The sequence below is a fragment of the Acanthopagrus latus genome, chromosome 15 (genome assembly GCF_904848185.1).
Source record: "Acanthopagrus latus isolate v.2019 chromosome 15, fAcaLat1.1, whole genome shotgun sequence".
In the NCBI taxonomy this organism is placed as follows: domain Eukaryota; kingdom Metazoa; phylum Chordata; class Actinopteri; order Spariformes; family Sparidae; genus Acanthopagrus; species Acanthopagrus latus.
The window spans coordinates 19,155,637-19,182,428 of record NC_051053.1 but is presented as its reverse complement, the minus strand read 5'-3'; the positions used below and the strand labels follow the sequence as shown (position 1 = coordinate 19,182,428).

The window sequence follows — 26,792 nt, the reverse complement described above, 5'->3', positions numbered from 1 at the left end:
CTCTCTCTCTCTCTCTCTCTCTCTCTCTCGCTCTCGCTCTCTCACTCGCTCTCTCTCTCGCTCTCGCTCTCTCACTACGGTGCAGTGTCGCTCACCCACCACCAGGGGGCCCCCCATCTGTCTGACTCGATGCTGAAAAGCATATCCCACCTACCGTGCACAAAGGAGCGTCACTGAGGGAGACAGACAGGTCGCGTCATACTCTATTTCATGAGACAGCCTCAGAAATAAATGATTATCCTGCAGTGAGTCCAGCCTCAGCAGAATGAGTAAGGAAAGCGAAAGAACCCCCCCTACCTTGATAAGTAGTCTTAACTGACTGACTTCATGCTTGTGTGTCTGTTTATTTGCTGTTTGTGTTGGGTGAGTGCAGGTATTGCAATGATGATGTGAAATCATGTTTGTGGTGCTCAGAGGGATGTGACGTGGGTCATGCTTAGATTCATGGCTGCAACATTTATGTATTTCCTCTCCTTCTCTTTCTTCTTCCACCAGTCAGTAAGTTAAGTTCAAGTCAAGTCAGTTTTATTCATATAGCCCAAGAATCACAAATCACACTCAAGGGCCTTTACCATCCACCCTCTGTCCTTAGAGCCTTGATTCAAGTAAGGATAAGATCTTTTCACACAGAGAAATAGGTAGAAGAAACCTCAAGATGACCTGCAGAAGAGGGATTCCTCTCATAGGACAGACAGACATGCAGTAGTATACAGATTACAATGACAAAATCTGTCATACAGGTAGATTGTAAAATAGATCAGGCAATAACTTAGACGTGCAGTATGTAGTTTTGGAGAATATATTTTAAACCAGAAGAGGAAAGATCTTTATTGAGTGATTTTCTACGCCAAAACAAAGCTGAGTAAAATGGCATTAAAGGACAACACAATTTCATACCGTTTTACTTTGTTGATATGTGGCGGACCCTGCCACCTTTCTAACTTCACCTTATTTTCCTCAGAGTACAGTTTGTGTATTCAGTTATGGAAAAAATGAATATTTCTGAGTTTGTTTCATTACCTCTAAGTATGAGTTTGAATTTCTTCTCCAAAACTACATAGTGCCCCGTTAACTACTTACACGTAACCATAAATTGCAGACAAAGTATGATTTTGTACTAAAAATAGTAGCTCTTAAATAGGCAATAAAACGTTAAATAGAGAACGTCTTGAACTTCACCAAATCACGTAACAAAAATGACCTTTCTCTTCAGGGGAGCCATTAAAAATACATGTTTATGTAGCCAATGGCAACAATTGATCTGGATGTTACAACACACACAAACCTATGACTTTTTAAGCAGCTTGAAGAAACTTTGGTATTTTTATGATTCGGGTGCCTTTTGTTGACAATAGCGGTACAAGCACCACTGCTACCTCCTGTGGTAAAGATCTCGATCTGGCCCTGAAAGTGAGTTAAAGTTAAAGAAAGACCAAACATATTTTCAACACTGTTTTTCTTTATTTAAACACAGCTGTAACGGGGTAATGCATCCATTTGAGGCTAAGTAGACTTTTGTGTTTTAGACTACAGAGCAGCTTCTAACCTCTGGTGACAGGCAACTATATAGTATCAACCAGTATTCTGGCTGATGGTCTCATTTGGATCAGTATTAAACTGATTCTGTTTCGCAACAAGATAAAGTTCATTGTAGTACGTTCAATTCTGCCTCACACGCAGCTCTACTGTACAGCGTAGTTGTTTTTCACAACCGAGATTCGTGCCAAACATCAACAGACCGCCTTTCCTTACGTCTGCGGTTGTCAGAGACGCAGAGAAGCCTGACACTCTACAAGACCTCTGTGCACCTGTGGGTTACGGTGGTTAAGAAGTTTTATTATCAGTGACTAAGCTCAGCGTGTGGCAAAGTACAGCGACTGTTTACTGCGGTGTACCAACACAGGAGCTACAACCGAGATGCAGTCACAACTCGCTGCATATTCCCCAACTGTCACATCTGACTCGATGTCGGTGGATGTGTGACACAGAAAGGGCTGATACACTCAGATGGTATGCACTGACAAATTATAGTTCCCTTTCAGAGAAAGATCCAATGCGTCAGTGCATGCTGGTTCCTGTATTTCATGTTCATGCTCATGGTGGCATGTTCTTCAGTTTACTCACTACAGAGCAGCAACAAATGATCATCCTCCGCACTCTTTAATCTGTTGATTGTTGTTCATTAGTTTTGCTACAAGAAGTTCAAAAAAAGGCCAACAAGTCACGAGGTGTTGTCCTCAAGGTGTTTGACGCGTATTCAGTTTACAGTGATATAAAAATGGAAAAGAGAAGCAGATCTTCCCTTCTGAGAGTCTGAACCGTGTTTTGCTTCTCTGAATGACTATTTTTACTAAAGCACCTGGAACTGTTATTGCCAGAAACTTCTTTTCAGGGAACTAAAAGACTCCTCAGTCCATTGTCGATGTATATGAAAAAGTCAATAATGTACTTGTACTGTGAAGTTGTCGGTCAACTTAAATTTAATGGTCTACTTTACTTGGTAAGTCTGGGGTTATCGGTTTTCCTTTCTTTTTAAAAGTAAAGTCGACTTTAAAAATTTACAGTGCATGTTGATGTGCCGAAGCAGAATGATTAACAAAACGACTTGTAGCTGCAGATTTACCCCAAAAGTTCCTACTTTTGGAAAGTACATTCTGCAGTGGGATCACATTGAGTTTCTCCAAAGGTTAGTCCCTGGGGAAATTTTCTGTGATGGAATCTCAGCTTTAAAGATAAAAAAAAAACAACAACAACAACAACTAGACCTTGTGACATGCTGTGTACTGACATTATCTCAAGAAATCTGTTTTTATACTGGCGGTGATGGTATGATTCATTCGGTCGCCTATCGCTGCAACTTCTTGGGGGGGAGACTCAGAGAAGTAAGGGAGCAAGTTGGCAAATTTTTTTTAAAACATCACCTCGTCTGTAAACATTTCTGCCTGAGTCACATCGGATAGATTTTCATCGGCAGTCATGGTTGTTTTAAAATAAAGACATCAGCCCCCATGAGCCCACGCTACTTATGTCTTTCATTTTGTTCTGACAGAGAGTCCCCTAACAACAGAAATGACATTCCATGCCTTTAAATTATTCACAAATGTTGCCAATTTTTCCCCTCAGTTGACTAATAGTTTAATCAGTTAATTGAATATCATTATCTAGGAAAAAAAAAATACTGTCCAGCCAGGCTCTCAGTAATTACAATTTTGGACTATGACCTAAAAACAATGTACGTACAAGTAAATCATTGGTAAAACTTTCAGTTGCTTTTTTCACTGTGAACAAAAGAACAACTTGTCTTATCTTCGCGTTGTAATCCAAATAAACGGCCAACCCCCCCATGCTGACTCACTTTCTAGTTTCCTTTCTCTTCCCCGTGGAAACACTCCTCGTTCTTTGTTGTGGCCACACCGCTGGACCTCAGTTCCTTTCCTACCTACACAAGCAGTGAACAGAAACTCTCACAATCACCTCACAGCATTCATTCAGGAGGAGTGAGCCCCCTGAGTCAGCCTCACCTTAAAGTTCAAAGCAGACCTATCGCTGGTTTCACGTAGGGGTCCTTGGACACTTAAAAAAAAATTCTCTGACTCATAATGTAAATAATTATTTGTACAGGTTTCTTCGCGGGTCACATGGAGGCTGAGTCACAGGTCGGGATGATCAATACTTTGTGGAAGCAATGAAAGCCAAACACCACAGTCATCAGCACATGGAAAACCCCAGAAGAGAAAAAAATTGGCCCACTCTGTTGTTCCAAATCACCAGGTGGTTTAAACATGAGCAATCCTCTAAAGTCCTCACTGTCCAAATCTCTTGCAACAACACCGTGCATGGGTGGGTCGGATACAAAGTTTGAACAAAGGAGTTTGAACGTCTGGATTGTCCCTGAGTGGAATCAGAAGTTACTGTGAATGTCCTTATCTATTCTGGAAATGTCGAAGTTACTTTAAAAAGATCAGATGGTTTTCTTGAAACTTTGGAACAATGAGGACAGACGTTACCTCCACCTCGACCAAGTTACAGCAGTAGAGTGTGACCTAAACATTAATACATCATCAGTAATGTCTTACTTACGAAACAGATCATGGCAGGAACACTCATGGGGAATAAATGTCTAACCTTAGTTCTTTTATTTTGATACTTAAAGCACATGTTGCAGATAATACTTGCATACTTTTACTCACATAAGTCGGGTGATGTTTCATAGTCCATAGCTTCTGGAGGTGGACGCTAAATGAATAGTCTATCGCCTTTTCACAACATGCCATATCTTTAAAGCTGATCATGTGTTTTCTGTGTGAAATCTCAATATGTGAAGTAACTAAAGCTGTCACATAAAGTTAATTAAGGGGAAAAAGCAATATTTCCCTTTCACTTGCATAGCAAAGTGGCAAGTGCCACAGATTTGTACATGACTGGAGAATATTTAGTTATCTTCAGCCTATGCTGAATAGTATTGGTGTTGATTCAGTATGATTTAAAGCACACGAGAATCTGCATCTGTGCTAGTTTAGTTATGATAGGAGGGTGAATAATGACTGAATTATCTTTTTTTTTTTTTTTGGTGGATTTATCCTTTAAGTAGCCTATTTATTTAGACTTTTCATTCAAACAGAGTATTTTTTATAGCATATCACTACTTCAGCTAAAGTAAATGATCTGAACCACTGCCATTGTGAAATCACAGTGCTTCATACTGCACATATCACAACTTTCAGAACATCAGTGTTACAACTTTTAAAAAGCTAGACATAACTGTACACTGCTGACTGTATGTATCCCGATGATAAGAGGGCTTAATTGGTAAAAACATGAATGATAATGAAATAAAATAAGATATTCTAAATGCTCTACATCTCAGGTTTGAGAGTCTGTGTAGAGGCCCTTTCCTCACGTCTGTTGATGCCGCTTGGCGATTACTGGCAGGATGTTGAGAAACCAGCTAAAAGAGGAGTCTGAGTCACTTTGACTGATAATAACCTTCACACTGAAGAAAAAAAAACAGCTGACATGAACTTTTTTTGCCCTAGTGTTAATGTCACTGTGTTTCTTTGTACATGTCACACTGCACACGTGCTACGGTGTATTTAAAAAAAAAAAAAAAAGAAAAGAACCTGTGACCTTGTGAGTCAGTTAATGTAAATGCGACATATGTACCTTTGTCACATGTCTTCCTCTAACTTTCCCTCGGTCTTTCCTGTTCTTGACTGAGCAGCATTAAATCAAGACCAAACAACCAAAGCACTTGATAAATTCCTGTTCTCTACTTTACGAATATCTAATAATATACAACAATAAACATCAGTCTGATAAAAAAAAAAAACATTTCACGTTGGCAGCACAGTACAGTCCCCCCTCTAGTTTAAAAAAAAGGCACAGTACAACTAAAATTGGGGGTTTTAACGATCACAACAATGTCTGCTGGTAATCCAGGAATTTAACACTAATCTACAATCCTAATAATACATACCTATATGCGTCCTCCGGAGTCATACGTCTCTCGTGTTCTGAATGTGTGGCCAGTCCCTCACAGTGACTTCTGAACCCAGATTGTTCCACCAGGGCCCCAAAAGCCTCTGGGGCCCTTCCTGCTATGAGGTGGCAGAAGAGTGGGGAGAACCCTGGGGAGAACTGTGAAGAGGAACACCTCAATGTTCTTCTGGCTCCTCTTCTCAGTGGAAAGCACCTCGGATGCAGATCGAAACCCGCCCCCACTGCACATCTCATGGTGCAGCTCTGTGCGGGGGCAAGACTTGGCATTAACTTCTCATTGTTTAATTGTCATGTTTATTTATACATCTGGACCACAACTTGACTAGACACCTCTTAAAGTTGACCCGGGGGAGAGACATGGATGTGGATCGGACAGGTGGAGGAGGAAAAGAGAGGCTGATTGACTGATCGAGCCTGACCTCTAGTGGTGATCACGTAGCGACACAGACGCATGGAAGGCAAACAGAGACTGAACATAACACAAAAGTGGGCACACTGTAATGTTGAGGCAGCAGCCAGGATGATCTGCTGGACATGGCTCATATCTTCACAATAAGTGTGCATGGAAGAGGATGTCGGGTTCATCTGAAACAGGAAAGTCACTGTGTTTGGATCAGCTCCTCTCATTGGCTCCCATTTATCGGACACTATACAAAGTAAAACAGCATGAAACTGTGCTGTCCTTTGAGGTCAGTTTGTTTACTTAGTTTGTTTAGGCATAGAAAAAAGAACAGTCAAAGAATATCTTTCTCTTCTGATTAAAAATTATTTTATTTCCCCAAATTACATAGTGCACATTTAAAGGGACAGTTCAGCCAAAAATTAGATATAGATATTAATTCTTCTGATCTGTAGTGGTGTTTTTCTAAATGGTTTCAGAGTGAGTTGCTGACTCAATGAACATGTCTGCCTTCTTCTCAGATATGATGGTACTAGGTGACGCTCGGCTTGTAGCGGTTAGTCAACATAATCAACAGACCCTGTTGTGAGCAGCTTCATGTGGGAGCAGAAGGAAGAGCATTAATTACTGAACATTAATCAATGTTTCTTTCTTTGTTCATTCTCAGTCTCTATTGTTCTCTGTCTTTTATGGTTACAAAAAAGAAATCAGAACTTCAACTACTCAAAACCTCTTAGATGTACAAAATAAATTGTGGTGGTCATGTAAATGAATGTATAGCTTGGTGAGATATAATCAAGATATTATTATACTTGAGGATTATAAGTGATACAAGCTGAATTCCCCAGAACTTGTTGGCCTTTATTTTGTTTACATGTGTTTTTTTTTTTCACGTGACTCTGTAGCTGATATCGAGGTGCTTGAACGTGTCAGTTTCTAATAATGACGCACAGTGATTTATTGTAAAGTGAAATAAGACAGGAGACAACAAGACCATGCACAGAGGAAAAAGTAGGCTACCTGCTGTCCCATCTTGATTTATTTTCCTCTTTTCACTCTCTGCCTCACACTGTATTTCTCACCCTCGTGTCATTTTCCCTCTCGTTCCTGTTCCCTCTGCACTCTTTTCTCTCCGCCCCTTTCACAGAGAAACTCGAGCTGTCGGGACACGCTGAGCAAAGTCTAATTCTCACTGAGGTTTGTCGCAGGGTGGGGCTCTCTGGGTGTGTCATGTCATAATTCATGACTCACATCTGTGGATCAGCGCGTTGTTTATCAGCTCCATTCCTCCATGTGCCATGTTCCCTGTGAGAGTGTGTGTGTGTGTGTGTGTGTGTGTGTGTGTGTGTGTGTGTGTGTGTGTGTGTGTGTGTGTGTGTGGTGACAAGCCCATATGAGTAGAAACTCAGGGAAGGGAACATCATTAACATGCCGGTGGCAGCAGGGTTCTCTGCTCAACCTCACTGACATTGTAAACTTTTTGGACTGTTTATGAGATTTATTTAAATGTTTTTTCTGCAATGGGCCTTGAGAAATTTCATCATTTTTATTGCAAACTGCAAAGTGAAGTCAGGGTTATAAAACATTTGCCAAAAAAAACCTTGGAAAATTCTCTTTTTTTCCCCCTGTAACCATTTCTCCTCCTGTGTTTTCTCAGAGACACCATTTTCCAGAAGTGTCTGAAAGGATAACATGTTGAGGTGACAAAGTTTCATTGTGTAAACAGAATTTTCTGCAAAAATGGTTTTCAATGCCACAACTCTAGAACAGCAACTTGACTGGCGCACAAAGTGATACAACTCTGAGGCAGTAATTCTAGTTGTTGTGAAATGTTGCACATTAAAACAAGATAATGACGTCATACAATTATGTTATGATGTTAAAATGTTTTATGTCATAGCAAAAAGTTCCTACATTAGAACAACATAAATATTGTATTCTTATAACAGGAACTGTTTCTTGTTATGATGTCATATGTACGTTATAATGTGATACTGCTCCTTGTTTCTTTTTCAGGAATTGCAGCATTATTACATTGTCATGTCTCTTAAAGCATCGCCAAAAGTCCCCCACCTCCTGAGATAAATAAACTTTTGCAACACTTTCTTGGATTAGCTTGGAAATACATTGTTGGACTGAATAAATAAGCTGAAAGGAGGAATATTTTTCTGAGCTCATGAAAAGTTGACTTTTTTTTACAGATAGATGGGTCTCACAGAACAGCCATGCTGCAAACATCTTTTATCTTTTACAATATGATGCATTGGTGGAGATTCAACTACCCAACAGTATATAAAGTACTTCAAAATAGCTGAAACTTAAAAATATACAGCAGTAAAATGCAAAACAAACATTACTGCAGCAGTAATATTAATCCAAAAACATCTGCTATAACTCTAACCCACTGACTGAGCACTTCTCCTATTATACTTTTACTTAAATTAGGTTTTAAATGCAGCTTAATTTACTTAAGGGAGGTATTTTCAAACTGTTGTATTAGTACATAAACTTGATCAAGGCTCTGAGGATGATACAATAAGTCAGACAATACAACAACTTCAAAAAAAGAAACTCTTTATTGCATAAAAATACACAGACTACCAAAAATAATCAATTCATACTACAGCAGAAGAACAGCTGGGTGACTTCCAGGACTGGATGAATGTTAGTGAGACATCCTCTATAGTACAGCATACACCCATACAGTGACTAAGAATGACTGAAAAAGCTGGCAGACTCAGGGCGTAAGTTAAAGCAGGTTTCACCTCAACTTCTACAAGCGTTAATCTGTCTTAATCCGTCCTCTCACTACTACCAAATTACAGTGTTATTGTAGTTATTTAAGCAATAATTTGCTTCATGAGTAACTCGAAAGACTCTTCTTTCTCTTGGTAATACGCAAATGTAAAAATACATAATAAGTTGGACTTGTTTGGGCACGAATTTGCTCTCGGCATGAACAGCAATGCGAGCAATGACTGTGATTAAGAGTCAGCGCCTTCAGTAAAACCAGGCTGACCAGTTTGAGAAGACATTCAGGGATGAGACAACACAAATTTAGCTAAGGCACGAGGTTCACACACAGTATGTCTGAAGATTGTACGCCTTGGTCTCGGTGTCTCATCAAACCAGCGGGAGTTTAGCCAAAGGACGATTCAAACTTCAAGATTTCTTTAAATCCTTTAAGGAACTCTACTTTGAGTCAACGAAAAACTGAAACACACAAACAGAGTGTCCACTGTTCCCTTTAAACCAACATTATGACATGTGGTCTCATCATAAAACCAGGCAGCTCACACCAGTTTGGACTGTTTGAAGGTAATTGAAGGTAGAATCTCTACACAAGAATGATTCAGATGTCTTGATATTTTTTGCCATTTCAGCCACAGATCCTAAAACAACCCGTCTCTAGCCAAATGACACACACACACATCTTGCAGACGCCGGCCCGATGATTAGAAGCTACGTTGAAAAGACGTAGTATAGAGGTATTTGTCAATTGGAAAGTTGTTGGAAAAAAGTCTTGCCAACGTCTTCCCGATAACAAACACTGCCCGTGCTACGTTTTCTCTAACGTGACTTGCGCCGACCTCTGCAAGTCGGTTGTGTGATATTGGGGTAGAAGACAGCATTCTAAAAAGTCTTATTCAAGATTAAAAAAATAAGAACTCAATATGTTTCCAGTTTAGAATGACGGCGAAGCAAAGTCAATCAACCATCATGCCTCTGCCAGTCCAGTGGTGAACCGTATTATTAGTAGTGTTCAGATACAAAGAAAAGCACAGCAAACTCCCACAGTTATATCCCTTTGGTAATGTGAAAATAACAATTAAAAAAAACTTATAAAAAAGGTGCAAACGCGACTGCTAAACTACACATACGTTACTATAGCATACATTCAGAGTCCAAACCTACTGTCCCTTCTCAAAGAATACCAGACACACACACACACACACACACACACACACACACTGAAGAACTGAGAAAAGCCAATTGTGACGCACTGGGACTAAACCACATGAAGATTAATGATTCTTTCTGCAAATGTTTTTTGTCTGAAATTGCTCTTCTACCAAGGTTTTTTTTTTTTTTTAAGGAGATCTACAAAAAAAATATTTAATCAGGCTAAAGCTGTCCTTTACACATAATTACATCCCTTAGGTTAAGTGCACTTGGGTGGTCTTGCATTGAGAATTACAGATAAAAAAGTACAGGTGAAAGAAGGAATATGTTTCGCACAAATGCAGAATGTTTAGTGACGCTGTCTAAAGTAGAGGTCTCCCGAACACAAACCGAATCCAGCAGGATCCCCCTCCCCCCCACTCTCTCCTCTAACTCCACTCTTGGATTGTGGAGAGGAAGTTTTTCCACCGCAGCCATCGTGGATCTTTGGTGAAATGGTAAATGGTGTTCGATGGCCGATGCGTATCCGTCTCAGAGTGGAGAATGGAAACGGCTGTCATCGGGTGGGCGTGCAGGTTTTTGTCTTTAAGCGGAGGAGTAGAGGTATTTGGTCTTGGCCAGGCCGGTCAGCTCATCCTCGTAGCGAGGCAGACAGCAGAAGAGGACGGCGCAGCCGATGCAGAGGATCGTTGCTCCCCAGCCGAAGCCGTAGGCCCAGGTGTAGTAGTAGTGGCCCTCGAAGATCAGCTCGTTGAATTTGCAGGGGTAGATGATCAGAGCGATGACCTGGAGAATAACTGCAGATAGAGAGAGAGAGAGAGAGAGAGAGAGAAAGAGAGAGGAGGATAAGGGTTCTTTATTTTAGTAAAGTAGATTTTTCAGGTATCTGTACAACTTCTTGCTTTTATTCCCTACATTTTAACACAAATATATGTACTCTCTACTGTTCACACTTTCAAAACAGCCTTGTTACTTTAGTTTTAATGCATTTGAGGATAATCATGTTTATTTTGCATCATTGCACACTGCTGTCCCGATATTACAAGACTTTGATTTCAATCTATCGGTGCATATCACGCACGACAGACGTAACGAGACGATGTAACGAGATGATATAACAAGACAGAAACAGACAGAGAGGGAGACTCGAATGGGGAGAAAAGGCGCGTTAGTGGCCTAAATCTTCTGATTTCAAAACAAGGGACAGTATAGACTGTATAGACAGTCATGCAGCTACACTGACAGTAACAGCAAGGTGTGGAAATACCTTTAGTGTGTGTGTAAGAATTCATCTCAACCGAAACATGTGAGAGCGAGGTGAGTCAGTGTTCACAGACAGCGATCAGATCAGCCTCCTGACAGATTTTCTCTAGAATGGTGCGACACTGATTAATCCTGTGATGCATCTTTTTTTTTTGTGACAGTCATTGAAAATGTGCGCAGCTCTTTACGCCCTCATGGAAAAGGCAGGGCAGCTTGTGAGTCAGGGGTGACAATTAATCCCAGCAGAAAGTCCCTGGTGTCAAGAGACACCTTGACGCTTTTACTCAGAGGCTGCATCAGCCTTTTCTTGCCCTTTGAGGTCAGGAGTTTGTCACTAATAGCCCATTTGCTACAAATACAAATACTCCAGTGCATAACATAGGCTCTCAGGAATTGTTATGTGTTCCTGGCTGCCACTGCTGTCAGTTCATGTCAGCACGGTGTGAAAAGCAATTTAAAAACAGGCTTTAAAAAATGCCAAGGGGAGGCAATCCAACATGCAAATATACTGTGGCGTTCATAAACAGTTCCCACGCCCGCCTGTGTTTGAGGGATTGTTGCCAAACAGCACCGACGGCCTGAAATAAATGACTGTATGCACGTATTTTCTAACCATCGATCGTCTTTTTTGTCTTCATCTGACTTTAAATGGAAACACACATTACATTTTATGTAACTGTCGAACGTCTTAAGTCATTACATGTTATGCTCATTTTCAGGTTCATAATTTCATTTTGGGTTACGGCTAGAACAGATTTATGTGTCAGCTCACACATGCCTGAGCCTGCACCATGGTGGTTCAGCACTGTCATGTCTTCAGGTCCCAGTTAGCTTAATTTCCTACCGTAATAAATTATGCAAATGTATGACATGGTGACATAGCGTGATGTCATTAAGTCAGGGAATCGAAGGTTTTCGTGTTTTCTGTGGGACTTTTTTAACTTCCAAGACTTTTAAGATGCACAAGAAGCAGAAAGAAAAGCATAAAAGTCTCCTTAAAATTCCAGTGGAGGTCCCAAAACTTTTCTTCAAGCTTTGAAATGTGGATTTATGGATGTGCAAGATATCACAACCTTGAGTCTTGGTTTTGAATATTTAATTCACTGTGAAGGTCAAATAACCTCAGTGAAAGCTGACACAAACAAAATCAACTGTATGTGACACTGTCAAAAAGTGGGGAATAAGCTCCCTGAGAGAGTCTAAAGAGGGAAGACAAGACGTTCAAGCTATATGAAGGAGGGAGGAGATGATTTTCAGGGACAAGTGAATCATAAGTGTTGAGCTGGTGAGAGGAAAGCACAACAGAGGGGTCATTAAACGCAGCTTTAATCTTACTACTCTTTTCTAATCCGTCTCTTTCTTCCACGACTCTGACAGACACGAAGGTCACGTTGCACCAGATTTCTTGTGCTTGAAGCCAAATGCAAACTATGCTCAACTCCCCTCCGGCACATTTTAAAACAGACCTCACAATACCTTTGAAGTGTGAAACTCCATGTGTTTGTGTGGCTCTGCCTCATGTTGTCAGACTCTCTGTGGGTTGACTCAGTCAGATAAACAGACAGATAAACCGGCTGTTGCCATAGTGAAGTCACACCCTGGCCTCACCCTTACCCCCCCACCTTCCCGAGAGGCGAGCGTCTAACTTTGTGCTCTCTCCATTCCCTTCCTCTGTCGCTACTTCTCATTTTCAGGTCAAACCGGCACACATCATCCTGTTGAACGTTTTTCTGTAGAACTCTTGTGAGATTTTCCTCCCTTTGTCGCTCCCACGTAAAATCTTTCCCTTCTAAAGAAAGCTTGACATTTTATGGTTTTGTCTGATACTCCTCTGCTCTCACACACACTGTTAACCTTTGTCTCTCTGCACGACCTCAATGTCTCATACTCCCTCCCTCAGTCTGATGAAAGCCATGGCCCAGAATAGTCAAGGTTAAAGGACCTTTAAACAACCTTTGGTCAGATTTAATGAAAATCCGCCTATATTTTTAATTAGAAACAAAACTACAGTACACTTGTTCATGTCAAAGCAATACATAATGTTTAGGGTCAGCACATCACAAGAGTATAAAATAATCATGAAATTCTCACTGATCATTAGGTCTTAGTATTGAAAAGTATTTTTTTCGTGCTACAATCACAGGAATCATGGCAGCTGAGAAACAGTTAACTTATATCCACTATTCTCAAACTATGATCGCGGTACATGAGCTGCCTCTTGTTGAAATCCCCAAAGTATTTTTTAAAAAAATAAGTGAAATAAGTTAATTATTATACATACTGACATCCTACGGAATTTTGAATTAAATACTTGAACTGAAACGTAATTTCAAAGTCTTTCCTGTAATATTTTTGTAATATCTGTTTTTGTTTGTCACCCATGACTAATTGTGAACCAACCTCAGACTGTGATGGAGAGATAGTAAGCGGAAGTGAAATAAAAGGCTCAAAAACACAACAAATGTGATTAGAAATGTTAACTAACAGGAAGCGTTACGTGGCAGAAGGGGAACAGAAACAGTCAGGAGATAAATGTCATTATGGCTGATATGGTACTGGGGGAGCTAACATTTTGTGAGGTGGTACAGCAGGTAAAACGTTTGAGAAAAAGTAACTTTATACACCAAGTTTATTTACACTTTTTATAAATGCTGGTAAGCCAGTTGACTCCTTTCCCTTTGCCAGCAGGCAAGAAACTTTGGCTTCTTCTGTTCAATGATAAAGGTCTTGTAAAAAGAAAATAGAAACTTGTTTTGTACTCAAGAAGTACTAACATCACTACCAGTAAAGCAAAACATGATATGTATCAAAACTTTCCACTGGTGGGATTAAATCATGACGATAGTTTTGGTTTTATGTAGATAAAGTTTTGAGATTCCTGCCAACTCCACAGATCAATAATAATGTAATCAACAGAGTTCCTGTGAAAGGACTCTTTCTTCAGGTAAGAGTGAGGGCTAAAATCTTAATCTTAAAAAAAAACAGAGCTTAATACCACCGCAGAGTTAAGTATGCGTGTGTTTGTGTGTGTGTGTGTGTGTGTGTGTGTGTGTGTGTTTGTGATTGGTGTGAACCGTTCCTATAACCCAACCAGATATTGCTCCGAGGCTTTTTCTCCTCAAACTGCAGTTAGAGTACTAAACACTTCACTCCACCTGCAAGAATGAACATGTTCTCTGACAACTGAACCTGTAAAGTTCGTTATCACTGAATCTCATTTATGGCTGAGTGTTGATCTTCGTCTGTTACGGTTCCATTAAAGTTTCTGTGAAGTACTACAGAAACAGAGTGACTTTGAGTTCTAGTCTTCAGAGCGTAGAGTTGGTGCTGACTCTGCTTCGAACCTTTCTAATTCACTCAGAGGTCACACTTCAAGGCTTGTACGTTTGTGTGAGTGTTCGTGTTCGTATCTTACCAACGACGATCAGCAGGACTCCGATAAAGGGCAGCAGGGTGATGTTGAGCGTGCAGCACAGAGCCACGCAGGAGATGATGAAGGCGATGATGAGGATGAGGAGGCCGATGATCATCAGAGCAGCCACCGCCTGGGCCCAAGCTGGGGTCAGACACAAACGAACGCACAAATGAGTCAGGAATACGTGAAAGTTACAACAGTTCTTTGCATTTGTTATATGTTCTAATTTTGGGGAACACTGTTAACCGACTGTCCTGCCATGTTTATCCAGATGAGAGAAGATCTAAAGTGAATATTATTTTTATTTCATCGTGCCCCTCCCACCACCACCACCACCACCACCGCTGAATCCTTGTGAAGAAGCACAGAAATTAAAGCAGTGGCTGCCTTGTTGAAACGTAATTCATGCGTGATGCAATTATAACATCGGCTTAAAAGGGAATTATCATCTGGCTGTTTTAGCTTGTAGTCTGGAAATAAATGAGTCAGTGCAGTACAATGTGGCTCTCGTCACTGTTGCAGCTCTCTCTCTCTCTCTCTCTCTCTCTCACCGCCAGCAGCGTGAGCTCAGGACAGCACATTCCTCAAGGTTAGCGAGGTTCAACGTGATATGGAGAGCGAGAGAGAGAGAAAGAGAGAGAGAGAGAGAGAGAGAGAGATGCTGTCACACCCTCAACAACACTTTCTCTCTCCTTATCTCCCTCTCTGACCTCTGCAGACATGGCGTCTGTAATTACAGGGAACACGTAGTGCAGAGTCTGAAACAAACAGCTCCCATCAGCGCGTGGTTGTCGACGTCGGTGCCGGAGATCTTTATGACCTTACGAGACGAGATGAAATGTGTCTGAGCGGGGAAGGCGCTGCTGTCTGTAGCGTGCTCTGAACAGGCGTCACATGGCCTTCTACGATTTAAGTCATGACAATAATCAAACAAACGCTCATGTAGAAGTCCACCCGGAGTTCACTGTCACGCCTAATTCGCTGGAACTGGATCGGACAACACCCTAAATTATTCATACCCGCATGTTTGCATTCAGGTGAAGCCCTACCCCTCCTCAGCCCGAGGTAAATCTATCATCATGCACACACCGACGCACACCAGACTCGTTCAACTGGTTCAATGTTCCTCCCAGTGGCTTCTTTACCTTTAACGTGTCAGGACGAGATCAGTGAAATCAGACGCATCCTGAGCACCGTTAGCCTGTAAATATGAAGGAACGAGCACGTCAACCACAGCTCGAGAAGCAAAGAGGAACAAGTGGAAGTGAACACAGTCAAATAATGCTGGCACGGTTGAAAACGCAGCTTTCGCTTCGCTTGTGTCTACAGTGACCATCAGAATTAACAACAAATGTATTTTCCTCGTAGGAGCTTTAAGAAATTTATCAAAAGACTAAAAAAGTCAGGAAATTAGAATTAGAATCAGAATAAACAAGTTAAGTAGACTATCAAAAGTTAGTTGCTAAAAAGTTTTAACAATTTAAAAGCACTATTCTATTTTGCTTCAACATTTTTAAGTAACTGGTTCCCTGACTTGTTTGCAGATTTTACAGTGTAGCATCTCAGTCATTTTGGCTGACTCCCCCAGAAAACATGACTGCTGCATTATAGTTATACTAAAGCTAAACACAAAGATTCAAATCATGGTCATTTTTGTGTGTGCTTTCATACATAAAAAAAAAACTAAATGCTGTTGCCTCCAGCCCACAGCAGTACAACTCAAAAAAAGCACCAATAAATACATATAATTGTAAGTATGAAGCAGCCTCACTGAAGATCCAGACGGATTATTTCTGTTTACAGCACGAGGCAGCGGTTTCAAGAGGAGCGAGGAAATGAAAACAAAACGCTGAACGTAATTAGCTTAGCATTCCGGCAATCTGTGGCTTCGGGACACAGCAATAACTCCTCAGCTGGGTCCTGGTGAATTTAATGAGAGAGATTTTTAATTCAGGAAAGTGTGTCGATGGAGCTGCGGCGATGGATGTTCGAGCTGCCCGCCACCTGCATGTGTACGTGTTCACGTTCGCGAGCAAAACAAAAGAAGGAAGGAAGATGACTAAAACTCTCCAGAAGATTCCTTTTAACCATTGTTCTCTTTATTCGGCCATTCCAACACTGACACGGTGTCCTTAGGTTTCACCTCTGCCTCCCTCACTGAGTGTTCCTCTCCTTGATATTATGCTAGAAACGTACTTCAGTTTGATATCGCCGTCTCCTCGAGCCTTCGTTTGTGTGTGTGTGTCTTTGGGTGAACACTATCATCAGTCTTTACTTAATACCAGCCGTCCAACATCTGTTTTCCTCCTCTGATCACAACAGTAAGAGGTTAACTGTAGGCTTCACTCCTACACCTTTACACCGCGGCTACATGCGCACAGGGAACACGTTCTTGAAGCTGAAACACACTCAGAGACAAACGCACCTCGACTCTCCCGCGTGCACCGCGCAGAGCTGTGGCCATGACAAACGCGTTTGCTCTAAAGCTTGTATTCTAGGCCAGCGCCGGCCTTACAGTCAAGGATAATATTCGTCAGTCCCTCTTAGGAGAAGGCTTTCACACGGGCGAGCAGAGATCAACTTGGCACCCCGTGTTTGCCTTGAAAAGATTTTAACGGGGACACCTGCCCGGCACAGCGCCACTGATTTATAAGCCTGGGGTTTTAAAGTGCCTTTAACTTGTTGACAAAACCTTTGATTTTACAATAATGTGACGGGAACTGAGCAGTGGAGGTGCCAGAAAGTGAGCGTCGAGTGAGTGTTTGTTTGTTCGCGTGGGAGTGCCCGATATGGATGCAATCTCCCCGTGGCGGCCTACAGTCAGAGCTGTTTCCTGTTCACCTGTGTTTCACTTGTGCAGTCGTCAGCGTCTGTTCTAGCCTCTAGTTTTTCTCTTACTCCTGGTCAGCTAGTTTGTTTCCGTCACGAGTTCCTGGCCTGTTCCCCACGTCAGCCCCGTGTATCCCGCGTTTCTTGTGTTCCTTTGCGTGTTCCCAGTGCTACTTGGTTCGTTATTTAGTTTTCGTACTTTTGTTGTTCATTTTTCAATACTTTGATTTGCCCCTGCCTGATCCCTGTTTTAGTTTCTGGGACTTCATATTTCTAATTTGTTGGAGAAAAAAAAAATAGCTTTTTGTGTTCCCTTTGGGACTGTATTCATAATCCATTTTAAGCCATTTTAAGTTTTCAAGCTAAAGTTCTTTGGTTGAAGCCTCTCAAATATGAGGACTGGCTTCCTTTTTGTCATAAAAGACAGCTAACAAAAGATTTTTGTGTTGTTCGATTGATGTTTGATGAAATATAGAATCTAAACACAGCCCTCTGAACTCCAGGAGAAAAGAAATTACTGGCAGATTAATCAATAATAACAGCAGCCCTCTAAATATATTGCTGGATGTGGTATATTTTCAGAAAAATCAATTGAAAAACCAGCAAGTGATACAATCCGAAGACAAGAATGTCTGTTTTTTTGGCTGATCCAGTGATCTAAATCAAAGCATTTACTGATTTTGATGCATAAATCACATAAAAATTGTCACTGCCAAAAACTGTTATTGTCTGAAGTGACTTATCATCATATCGCCCTTCCCATGTGCAATGATTCACGTATTTTGCCAGCAACGTCCTCAAACATGTTTTCTTTCTTAGTCGAGGGGAAAGCTGAACTTCCCGAGAATTCCTTTGTAGACAGGGAGCGGCCGACATGCCATCATCGCCATGAGGGTGTCTTTTTGGTGTGACGCCAATATTCAAATATGTCCGACTGCATCTGCACACATTATCTGCTCTGGTCGTGTTTGTTTCCCTCAGTTTTCAGTTGGCTGAGGCCAAGAATGCTGAGACGAAGCTCGGGGTAAAAAACCCTAGATCGAGCCAGTAGTCTTCTGGCAGCTGCGGTCATCTTTTGTTTAAAGGCGACTCGTCCAAAACAGTAGCAGCAGTTCAGACAAAATCTAAAACTTCAAATGAGAGCAGACAAACACCTGGAAAAAAACGTGTACTTGACACGAGCCTGAGAACGTGTTTCGCACATTTAGTTTCAGCTCGTCGTGTCTGTACAGATTCTCTCTGCTCGCTGCTGAGCAGTGAAGGTCTGGACTTAATCCAATACCATTTTTTGGCAAGTTGCCATCGTTGTTTAAACATTAGCTAACAAACAGGAACACATGCACACAATGAGGCATGGAGATAGCAAAGATTTTACACCTACAGTAGACAGCTCGAGTCAGACTGAAGAGGATTTTGTGCAGTTAATACTGTGAAGTGATGTTACATTTAGTGGACATTGCTCAAGGTCAGCGACTGATGGTTATTGTCCGGGGTTTTTTTAATTGATGAATGTCTGTTATTTTTTAAGTACACTGACCCCTCTTTGCTCAGAATCTGAATCTTAGGGAGCTGTTCTCTCCGAACGTGTTTTTTTACTCATTCCAGTGTGTTTACAGGTCGTGTGGAGTCCTGCTGCATGTGTGAAAAAAGTAGTATGAAGCCTTTTGTGAAGCTGCATAGACTCTAGTGATGTCACTCTGTGGCTATGTTGCATTGTGGGTAATGTGGGCGCCAGGTTTTGAAAGTCCATTAGTTTAGTTTTGCACCCCAAAGATATCGCTGTCTTTTTCCCACACATTCTTCTTCCTTTTCAAAACCTGGCTCCTATATTACCCACAATGCAACTTGCAATGCAGCTTCCTCTAGAGCCATGAAAGGGTGAGGGTGACCCTTTAACTAATCGATGCACAATATCTCAATACTTTTGTGCCAGAGCTCATCAGGCAGAGACTCTTCAGTGAGCTTTAAGGATTCGTGGTGATGTTATAATGTGATAATGATGTAAAAGCGGAGTTTCCAGCAGCTACACTTTAAAAAACGATCCTAAAATATGAATGAAGATTTGGCTCATTAGGGGATCTGATGAAAGCCTCTGCAGAAGCTTCCATATACTAAGTGACACGGCCTCTTTTCATACAAGTGAAGGTTCTGTGCACAGATGTGTGCACACGAGTCAAAATCACTGACGAGATGAACAAAAGACAAACGGTTCAAACTTCTGCACACATCTCTGGCAGCTCTGTGCCGTAAACTTCACTGAAGAGTCTGATAAGGACGACAAACAGTGCCGTCTTTGTCGGTGACTGTGGGTGTGGAATGACAATATAGAACCTGAGAAGGAGGGTGAGTGAGAACAGATCTCTGTTCCGGTCGCGGTTATTGTTTCGGAGCAAGCATGTCGGTGTGAGTCTGAGCGACTTTGCTTGGACCTCTGCGCTGAGGGAAAAACTCATTAACAGTTTGTCTATAAATAGCCTTATTTGTGATAACCGGTCTTGACAGCTATGCTGAAATCAGCTCTGCGTTGGGTTTTTTTTTTTCAGCAATGTACAAAGTGTCGGTCACAAACTATTTTTGAAAAAGTCAAACTCTGCCCGAGGTGTTTTTGTGAATTTGTGGTTCTGAAACTTGCTAAACATTTGACCTCCAGCGAACCTACAAAACAAAAACTACAGTCTGTGAGCAGTTTTGTAAGTTATCTTAAAGCTTAACGACTCATTTACACATCCAGAAAGCTTCTTTTTTGTTATTATTTAAAATAAAACAGCTCAACACAGCTGCAGAGAGACTTTCTGTGTGAATGGAGCTCCGTCCGTTTCATAAGATTTTATCCAGGCAGAGTGTTATTGAATATATCTGACATGACACCAGCCTGCAGCTCTTATTAAATGTCGGACTGAAGAAAAGAAAATGTGCTCCAGGTTGTAGAGGAAGCAACAGGTTACAGAGCTGCTACACAACCTGTTCCACAAAGGACTTCTTACAGGTCAAACTGCAGGGACTGAAGAAGAATCCTAGTAAATGACATGTTTGTGATCATTTTTCTATTTGTTTTTGACTTTTCCCACCTTTTAAGAGAAGCTTTTCTCCTTCAACTGTCTTTTTTCTTTTCTGGTCAGATGGATTAAAGCATCTGGAGACAGCACCTGGGCATTTTCTAACAATTACTGGAGAAATATAACTGGCAGATTAATCAATAGCAACAGCAGCCCCTAGTAATTGTTTAAGGAAAATCAATTGAGGTGTCAAATTAAAGGAACATCACTAAAAAACGATCCTACAGAACTGTGTCTTTGCTCTTGTGTCTTCTGGTCGCACAGCAGGTTACATGAGGACGAGTTTCTCTCCTTGAATTGTTTCTCTTTATTTCATGGTCGGACTAAATAAAGAATCTGGAGACAGCTCTTTGAGCTCCGGGAGATTAAACAGGGGATCTTTCATCATATCATCAACATCCTCTGGCGATTAACTGAGAAAAGCCCTGGTAATTTTATGCTGCACTCTTGATATATTGTGGGAGTTTACTGAGGCGTCAAAAGAAAGGGAACAAAACTGAAAAATAATCCTATAAATGTACGTATTTTAGCTGATTTTCCAAACTTTATGTATCTCTCATTCTTTTTTTTTTTTTGGACAATAGGTAACATAAGGAGGAGTTTCTCTCCTTCACTTGTTTCTTTTCATTTTACAGTCACGTGAAAATAAAGAATCAGACCAAATTCTGGGAGATAAAATGGTGCATTTGGAAAAATAAAAACTAAAACTGGCAGATTAACTATTAATAACAGCAGCCCTTGTCTGTTTTAAATGTTATCCCATAAACTTACATTTTTTACTTCATTTTCCTTTCTTGATGTCTTTTTTTCCCACCATTGACACACAGTAGACCATACAGTAGATCTCTCTCTTTGAATTGTTCCTTTTAAAGGTTTCTTCCACCTTGTTGGAAACACTGATGTTTTAAAGTACTTTACGTGTATTCCTCACTTTATTTAGTGTGAGTGTATTTTAACATGAACTGTAAAATGACACCTCGTCATCTCTGTTGGTTGTCTATACAAGCCTGTGGATGGTTTGGTGAAGTTGGCTCCACAGGGGCCCTTTAATGTGACAATTTGCTCTTCACATTATTCAAAGTTGCCCTGGAGGAGAAGCTTTTTTAATGCACCTGCATGAACCCAACAGAATGGAAACCCGACACTTACAGTACTCCATGAGCGACATTTGAACCCACTCGTCACCCTTCCACACCCTTCGGTACTGGTTCCACATATTGGCGTAGTGAGACTTGGCGTCCTCGTCCCTGACCCATCCCGACTCGGCGGCGACGGCGATTATGTAAAAAATAATGGCGAAGAGCAGCAGCAGGGGCACGATCCACCTGCAGCGGGGGTAGGCGATCCCACAGCGAAACATGACCGACGATCGGAGTGTGTGTTGACGCGCGGAGCCGCGGTGGAGAGCCGGAGGACGAGCTGGTTGGTGACGCGCGGTGCGGACCGGTCCGGTTATATATACTGGCTCCCTGTGCGTCTTTGCGCAAAAAAAGGCAGAGTCACAGGGTGTGGTGCGGATTCCAGATGCAAAAAGACAAAAACACGACACCTGAGTGTGTAATATAAACTGTACGGGACCTGAAATGCTGGGCTCGTCTGCCTGTAAAAGACTGCGGTCAAGCCCGCCTACACTCCGAAGACCCACGGTCAGTCCCCCAGGTATTTTCTGGTGCCTATATAAAGTGGATATTACGGTAATGCTGTCCAAGATCAGAATTCAAAATTAAAGCACCGACCCATGAACACAATTTGCAAGTTCACATGAATTCATTCAGTGAGTCAGTCTGTTAATTGACTGATGAATTAATTGAACGATTAGTTAATTAATTCATGTTACAATCCTAATTTTGATCACACTGAAGGTCACGGCATTTCATCTGTGTGAATAATTAGTCCAACTTAAAGATAAAAACGACATCTTGAACTTCTGATGAGGAATTTCAAAACAAGAGCTCACATAATAGTAAAATATTCTCAATATTTCCCTCAAATTCAGATTTACCTTAAAGGAAAACTACCTGTTTCCACAGACTAATTTCAGTATCTGAGTTCATGTGAAATTGCAAATTGCCTTCATAAGTCTGTGCTTTTATTTTGAATTCTGACCTGTCACTGCATTACCGTAATATCTACTATATACAGTCACCACAAAATAACTGGGGGCTAGTTTGACCTGGGTTTTCTCAGTAGAGGTGGACTGGACCGTGGTGGTAAAAATCAAGCCCGCCCTTTCACTGTGTTATATAACATCCAACAAACTCAGTACTTATATATCACACTGTGAAATACTCTGGTGCAAATAAAAGTCTGTGGTGGAGGAAGTTAAAAGTACTTATATACCACACTGTGAGATACTCTGTTGCTAATTAAAGTCCTGCATTGAAGATGTTATTCATGTAAAACAATGTAATATATCACTCAAGGCAAAAAATGCGCTCTGTGACTGTTTTACTACTTGGTGTTAGATGATTTTGTCTCATACCTTCATGTGAAAAAAGATTTTATTGTTGAAGTTGTTGTTTTTTTTTTTTTTAACTATCTTGTCTTGAACTACAACCACTGATTATTTGCAATACGGCTCAATCTGAGCGTATACAGTTTGGCTGTTTCATTTATAACCAAACATTTTTTCAATTTAATATAATTTATGAGTAACTTTTATTAAGTAACTGGTTGCCAGGCAGCTCTCAGATAAATGTAGTTGAGTAAAAACTACAATATCTCCCTCTGAAAAGTTGTGAAGCAGAAAGTGGAGTTAAGAGACAAAAACAGAGGGAGAAAAATTAATGAAAAGCTTGAATAATCTTCTTTTCACCTAGAAAAACGTGTACTTGATATGTGACTGAAAACGTGTTTCGCCTAGTTTAGTTTCAGCTCGTCGTGTCTGTACAGATTCTCTCTGCTCGCTGCTGCTGTCACTGAGCCACCGCGGAGAGGAAAAAAGTGAAGGTCTGGACTTAATCCAATACCATTTTTTCTGGCAAGTTCCCATCGTTGGTTAAACATTAACACACACAAACAGGAACACATGCACACAATGAAGCGAGGAGATAGCAAAAGATATTCGATTTTACACCTAGAGAAGACAGCTCGAGTCAGACTGAGGAGGATTTTGTGCAGTTGATACTGTGAAGTGATGTTACATTTAGCGGACATTGTTCAAGGTCGGCGACTAATGGTTATTTAAAGGGGTTTTTTTTAACCGATGAATCTCTGTTATCCTTTAAGTACGCTGACCCCTCTTTGAATCTTACTGAGCTATTCTCACTGAATGTGTTTTCAGTGGAAGAAAGAACGTCTGGCTGTAGACAAACACTCCAAAACCTCCAGAAATCCAGTTTGTTATCATGTAAAATGAAGAAAGGCAGCAAATCCTCACTGTTGAGAACCTGGAACCATCAATTTCATGTCAGTTTTGTTTGAAAAATGACTTAAAAGATTAATTGTTTGTTAAAATTATTGTTCCGCTTCAGACCAAGCCATTGATTTAAAGAGTAAATCCACTGATTTTACTCATTCCAGTGTGTTTACAGGTCGTGTGGAGTCCTGCTGCATGTGTGAAAAAAGTAGTATGAAGCCTTTTGTGAAGCTGCATAGACTCTAGTGATGTCACTCTGTGGCTATGTTGCATTGTGGGTAATGTGGGCGCCAGGTTTTGAAAGTCCATTAGTTTAGTTTTGCACCCCAAAGATATCGCTGTCTTTTTCCCACACATTCTTCTTCCTTTTCAAAACCTGGCTCCTATATTACCCACAATGCAACTTCCAATGCAGCTTCCTCTAGAGCCATGAAAGGGTGAGGGTGACCCTTTAACTAATCGATGCACAATATCTCAATATTTTTGTGCCAGAGCTCATCAGGCAGAGACTCTTCAGTGAGCTTTAAGGATTCGTGGTGATGTTATAATGTGATAATGATGTAAAAGCGGAGTTTCCAGCAGCTACACTTTAAATAACGATCCTAAAATATGAATGAAGATTTGGCTCATTAGGGGATCTGATGAAAGCCTCTGCAGAAGCTTCCATATACTAAGTGACACGGCCTCTTTTCATACAAGTGAAGGTTCTGTGCACAGATGTGTGCACACGAGTCAAAATCACTGACGAGACAAACGGAAAACGAAAAGACAAACGGTTCAAACGTCTGCACACATCTCTGGCAGCTCCACGTTTGCTTTTTTTCAGCAATGTAACTATCTTTGAAAAAGTCAAACTCTGCCCGAGGTGTTTTTGTGAATTTGTGGTTCTGAAACTTGCTAAACATTTGACCTCCAGCGAACCTACAAAACAAAAACTATAATCTGTGAGCAGTTTTGTAAGTTATCTTAAAGTTATCTTGAGTTCTTTTTTTTTTTTTTTTTTTTTTTTTTTTTGGTTATTGTCAGCGGTGTTTAAAATAAAACAGCTCAACACAGCTGCAGAGAGACTTTCTGTGTGAATGGAGCTCCGTCCGTTTCATAAGATTTTATCCAGGCAGAGTGTTATTGAATATATCTGACATGACACCAGCCTGCAGCTCTTATTAAATGTCGGGCTGAAGAAAAGAAAATGTGCTCCAGGTTGTAGAGGAAGCAACAGGTTACAGAGCTGCTACACAACCTGTTCCACAAAGGACTTCTTACAGGTCAAACTACAGGGTGTCTGAGCTCATTTTCCATTTGTCTTTGTCTTTTCCCACCTTTTACACACAGCAGGTTACATGAGGAAGTGACTTCTCTCCTTCAGATGTTACTTTTTCTTTTCTGGTCAGATGGATTAAAGCATCTGGAGACAGCACCTGGGCATTTTCTAGCAATTACTGGAGAAATATAACTGGCAGATTAATCAATAACAACAGCAGCCCCTAGTAACAGTCACTTAAAGGGGCTCAGTGTAAGAACTTGCAGTACTTGAGGTGTATTCATCACATTTGTGTCGACCATATCTGGGTGTATTTTAACACCAACTGTAAAATGACACCTTCCCCATCTCAGTTGGTCTATACAAGCCTGTGGATGGTTTGGTGAAGTTGGCTCCACAGGGGCCCTTTAATGTAACAATTTGCTCTTCACATTTACAGTGTGGAGAAATTCAAAGTTGACTTGGTGGAGAAGCGTTTTTAAGGCACCTGCATGAAACCTCTCCTCCGTCTGGTATCTGCCCAGGCTGGACATAATAAAAAAGATAGTGAGGACCAAAGTTCAGTGGGTGTTGTAGGCTCCCCTCCTCCCCTCAGCCTGGGTGTTTTTTTTCAGTCGTCAGAGGTCGAGTCCCTCAACTTATAATACTCTCATGTTGAATTTTACAGCCCAGCGACGCGGACGCTGAATCAGCTCGCGTTCTTGGCTCGCGCCGTCTCCATTTTAACCCCGCTGGTTTGCCCTGCTCTCGTTTCAAGTGTAGTAGAACGGAAACCCGACACTTACAGTACTCCATGAGCGACTTCTCGTCCCACACATCGTTCCTCCCTCGGTACTGGTTCCACATATTGGCGTAGTGAGACTTGGCGTCCTCGTCCTCGACCCATCCCGACTGCGCGGCGATGGCGATTATGTCAAAGATAATGGCGAAGACCAGCAGCAGGGGCACGATCCACCTGCAGCGGGGGTAGGCGATCCCACAGCGAAACATGACCGACGATCGGAGTGTGTGTTGACGCGCGGAGCAGCGGTGGAGAGCCGGAGGACGAGCTGGTTGGTGACGCGCGGTGCGGACCGGTCCGGTTATATATACTGGCTCCCTGTGCGTCTTTGCGCAAAAAAGAGTCACAGGGTGTGGTGCGGATTCCAGATGCACAAGAGAAGAAAAAAAAGAAAAGAAAAGAACCAACCCACACACCCCACCCGAGTGTGTAATACAACCTGTTTCGGGACCTGAAGGGTTGGGCTTGTCTGCCTGTAAAAGCTGGATCAAGCCCGGCCCCGCTCACTGTGTCATATTACACCCAACAAGCCGCAACTGCTCGGGCTGCCTGGCTCACGTGGATCCCGACAACACGGCCAGGATTAATAACAGTCGACTAAGACTTTATTATTATTATTATTATTATTATTATTATTATTATTATTATTATTATTATTATTATTATTATTATTCTTTTTTAGGTTTTAGGATTACAACAGGTAGCTTTGTGAGTGGGCGGAGTGTGAGAGAGGAAAGGTGGAGAAGGAGTGAGACAGAGAGAGAGAGATGATGCAGTACCTACAGTAGCCACCAGATGGCGGCGCAAGGAAAACTATTGTTAAAGAGAAAGAAATACTGGACATAAATATTTAATATATTTCTCCACTGGTGTTTGTATTTTTGTAAATCTGACATATTGTCTGTGGTGGAGGAAGTTAAAAGTACTTATATACCAGACTGTGAAATACTCTGTTGCTAATTAAAGTCTTGCATTGAAAATGTTATTCATGTAAAACAATCTAAATATACAATAACTCAGGGCAGTA

The 26,792-nt window shown here is 41.3% G+C and overlaps 1 protein-coding gene and 1 long non-coding RNA gene across 3 annotated transcripts; one reads left to right on the top strand and one right to left on the bottom strand.

Moving 5' to 3' along the window:
- The first annotated feature begins 6,023 nt into the window (after positions 1-6,023).
- LOC119033533 lies at positions 6,024-10,000 on the top strand. Its single transcript, XR_005079271.1, has 2 exons — positions 6,024-6,188; positions 7,047-10,000. It is a non-coding gene; the product is annotated as an uncharacterized LOC119033533 (long non-coding RNA).
- LOC119033532 (p53 apoptosis effector related to pmp22) lies at positions 8,457-26,226 on the bottom strand. Of its 2 annotated transcripts, none has more exons than XM_037123775.1 (3): positions 25,770-26,226; positions 14,481-14,621; positions 8,457-10,599 (listed from the first exon to the last, which is right to left on the bottom strand). In XM_037123775.1, exons 1-3 carry the CDS (start codon positions 25,972-25,974, stop codon positions 10,388-10,390), a joined length of 558 nt encoding a protein of 185 aa, XP_036979670.1. In that variant the 5' UTR covers positions 25,975-26,226; the 3' UTR covers positions 8,457-10,387. The 2 variants fall into 2 exon arrangements, with proteins under 2 accessions (XP_036979670.1, XP_036979669.1); XM_037123774.1 differs by lacking the exon at positions 25,770-26,226 and adding an exon at positions 21,515-21,953.
- Positions 26,227-26,792: the final 566 nt, after the last annotated feature.

Coding starts and splice junctions, on each gene's coding strand:
- LOC119033532 (XM_037123774.1), bottom strand. CDS start 21,725: ATGTTTCGCTGTGGGATCGCCTACCCCCGCTGCAGGTGGATCGTGCCC. Junction 14,622..21,514: donor AATGTCGCTCATGGAGTACT/GTAAGTGTCGGG, acceptor GTCTGACCCCAG/CTTGGGCCCAGGCGGTGGCT. Junction 10,600..14,480: donor AGTCCTGCTGATCGTCGTTG/GTAAGATACGAA, acceptor CTCTATCTGCAG/TTATTCTCCAGGTCATCGCT.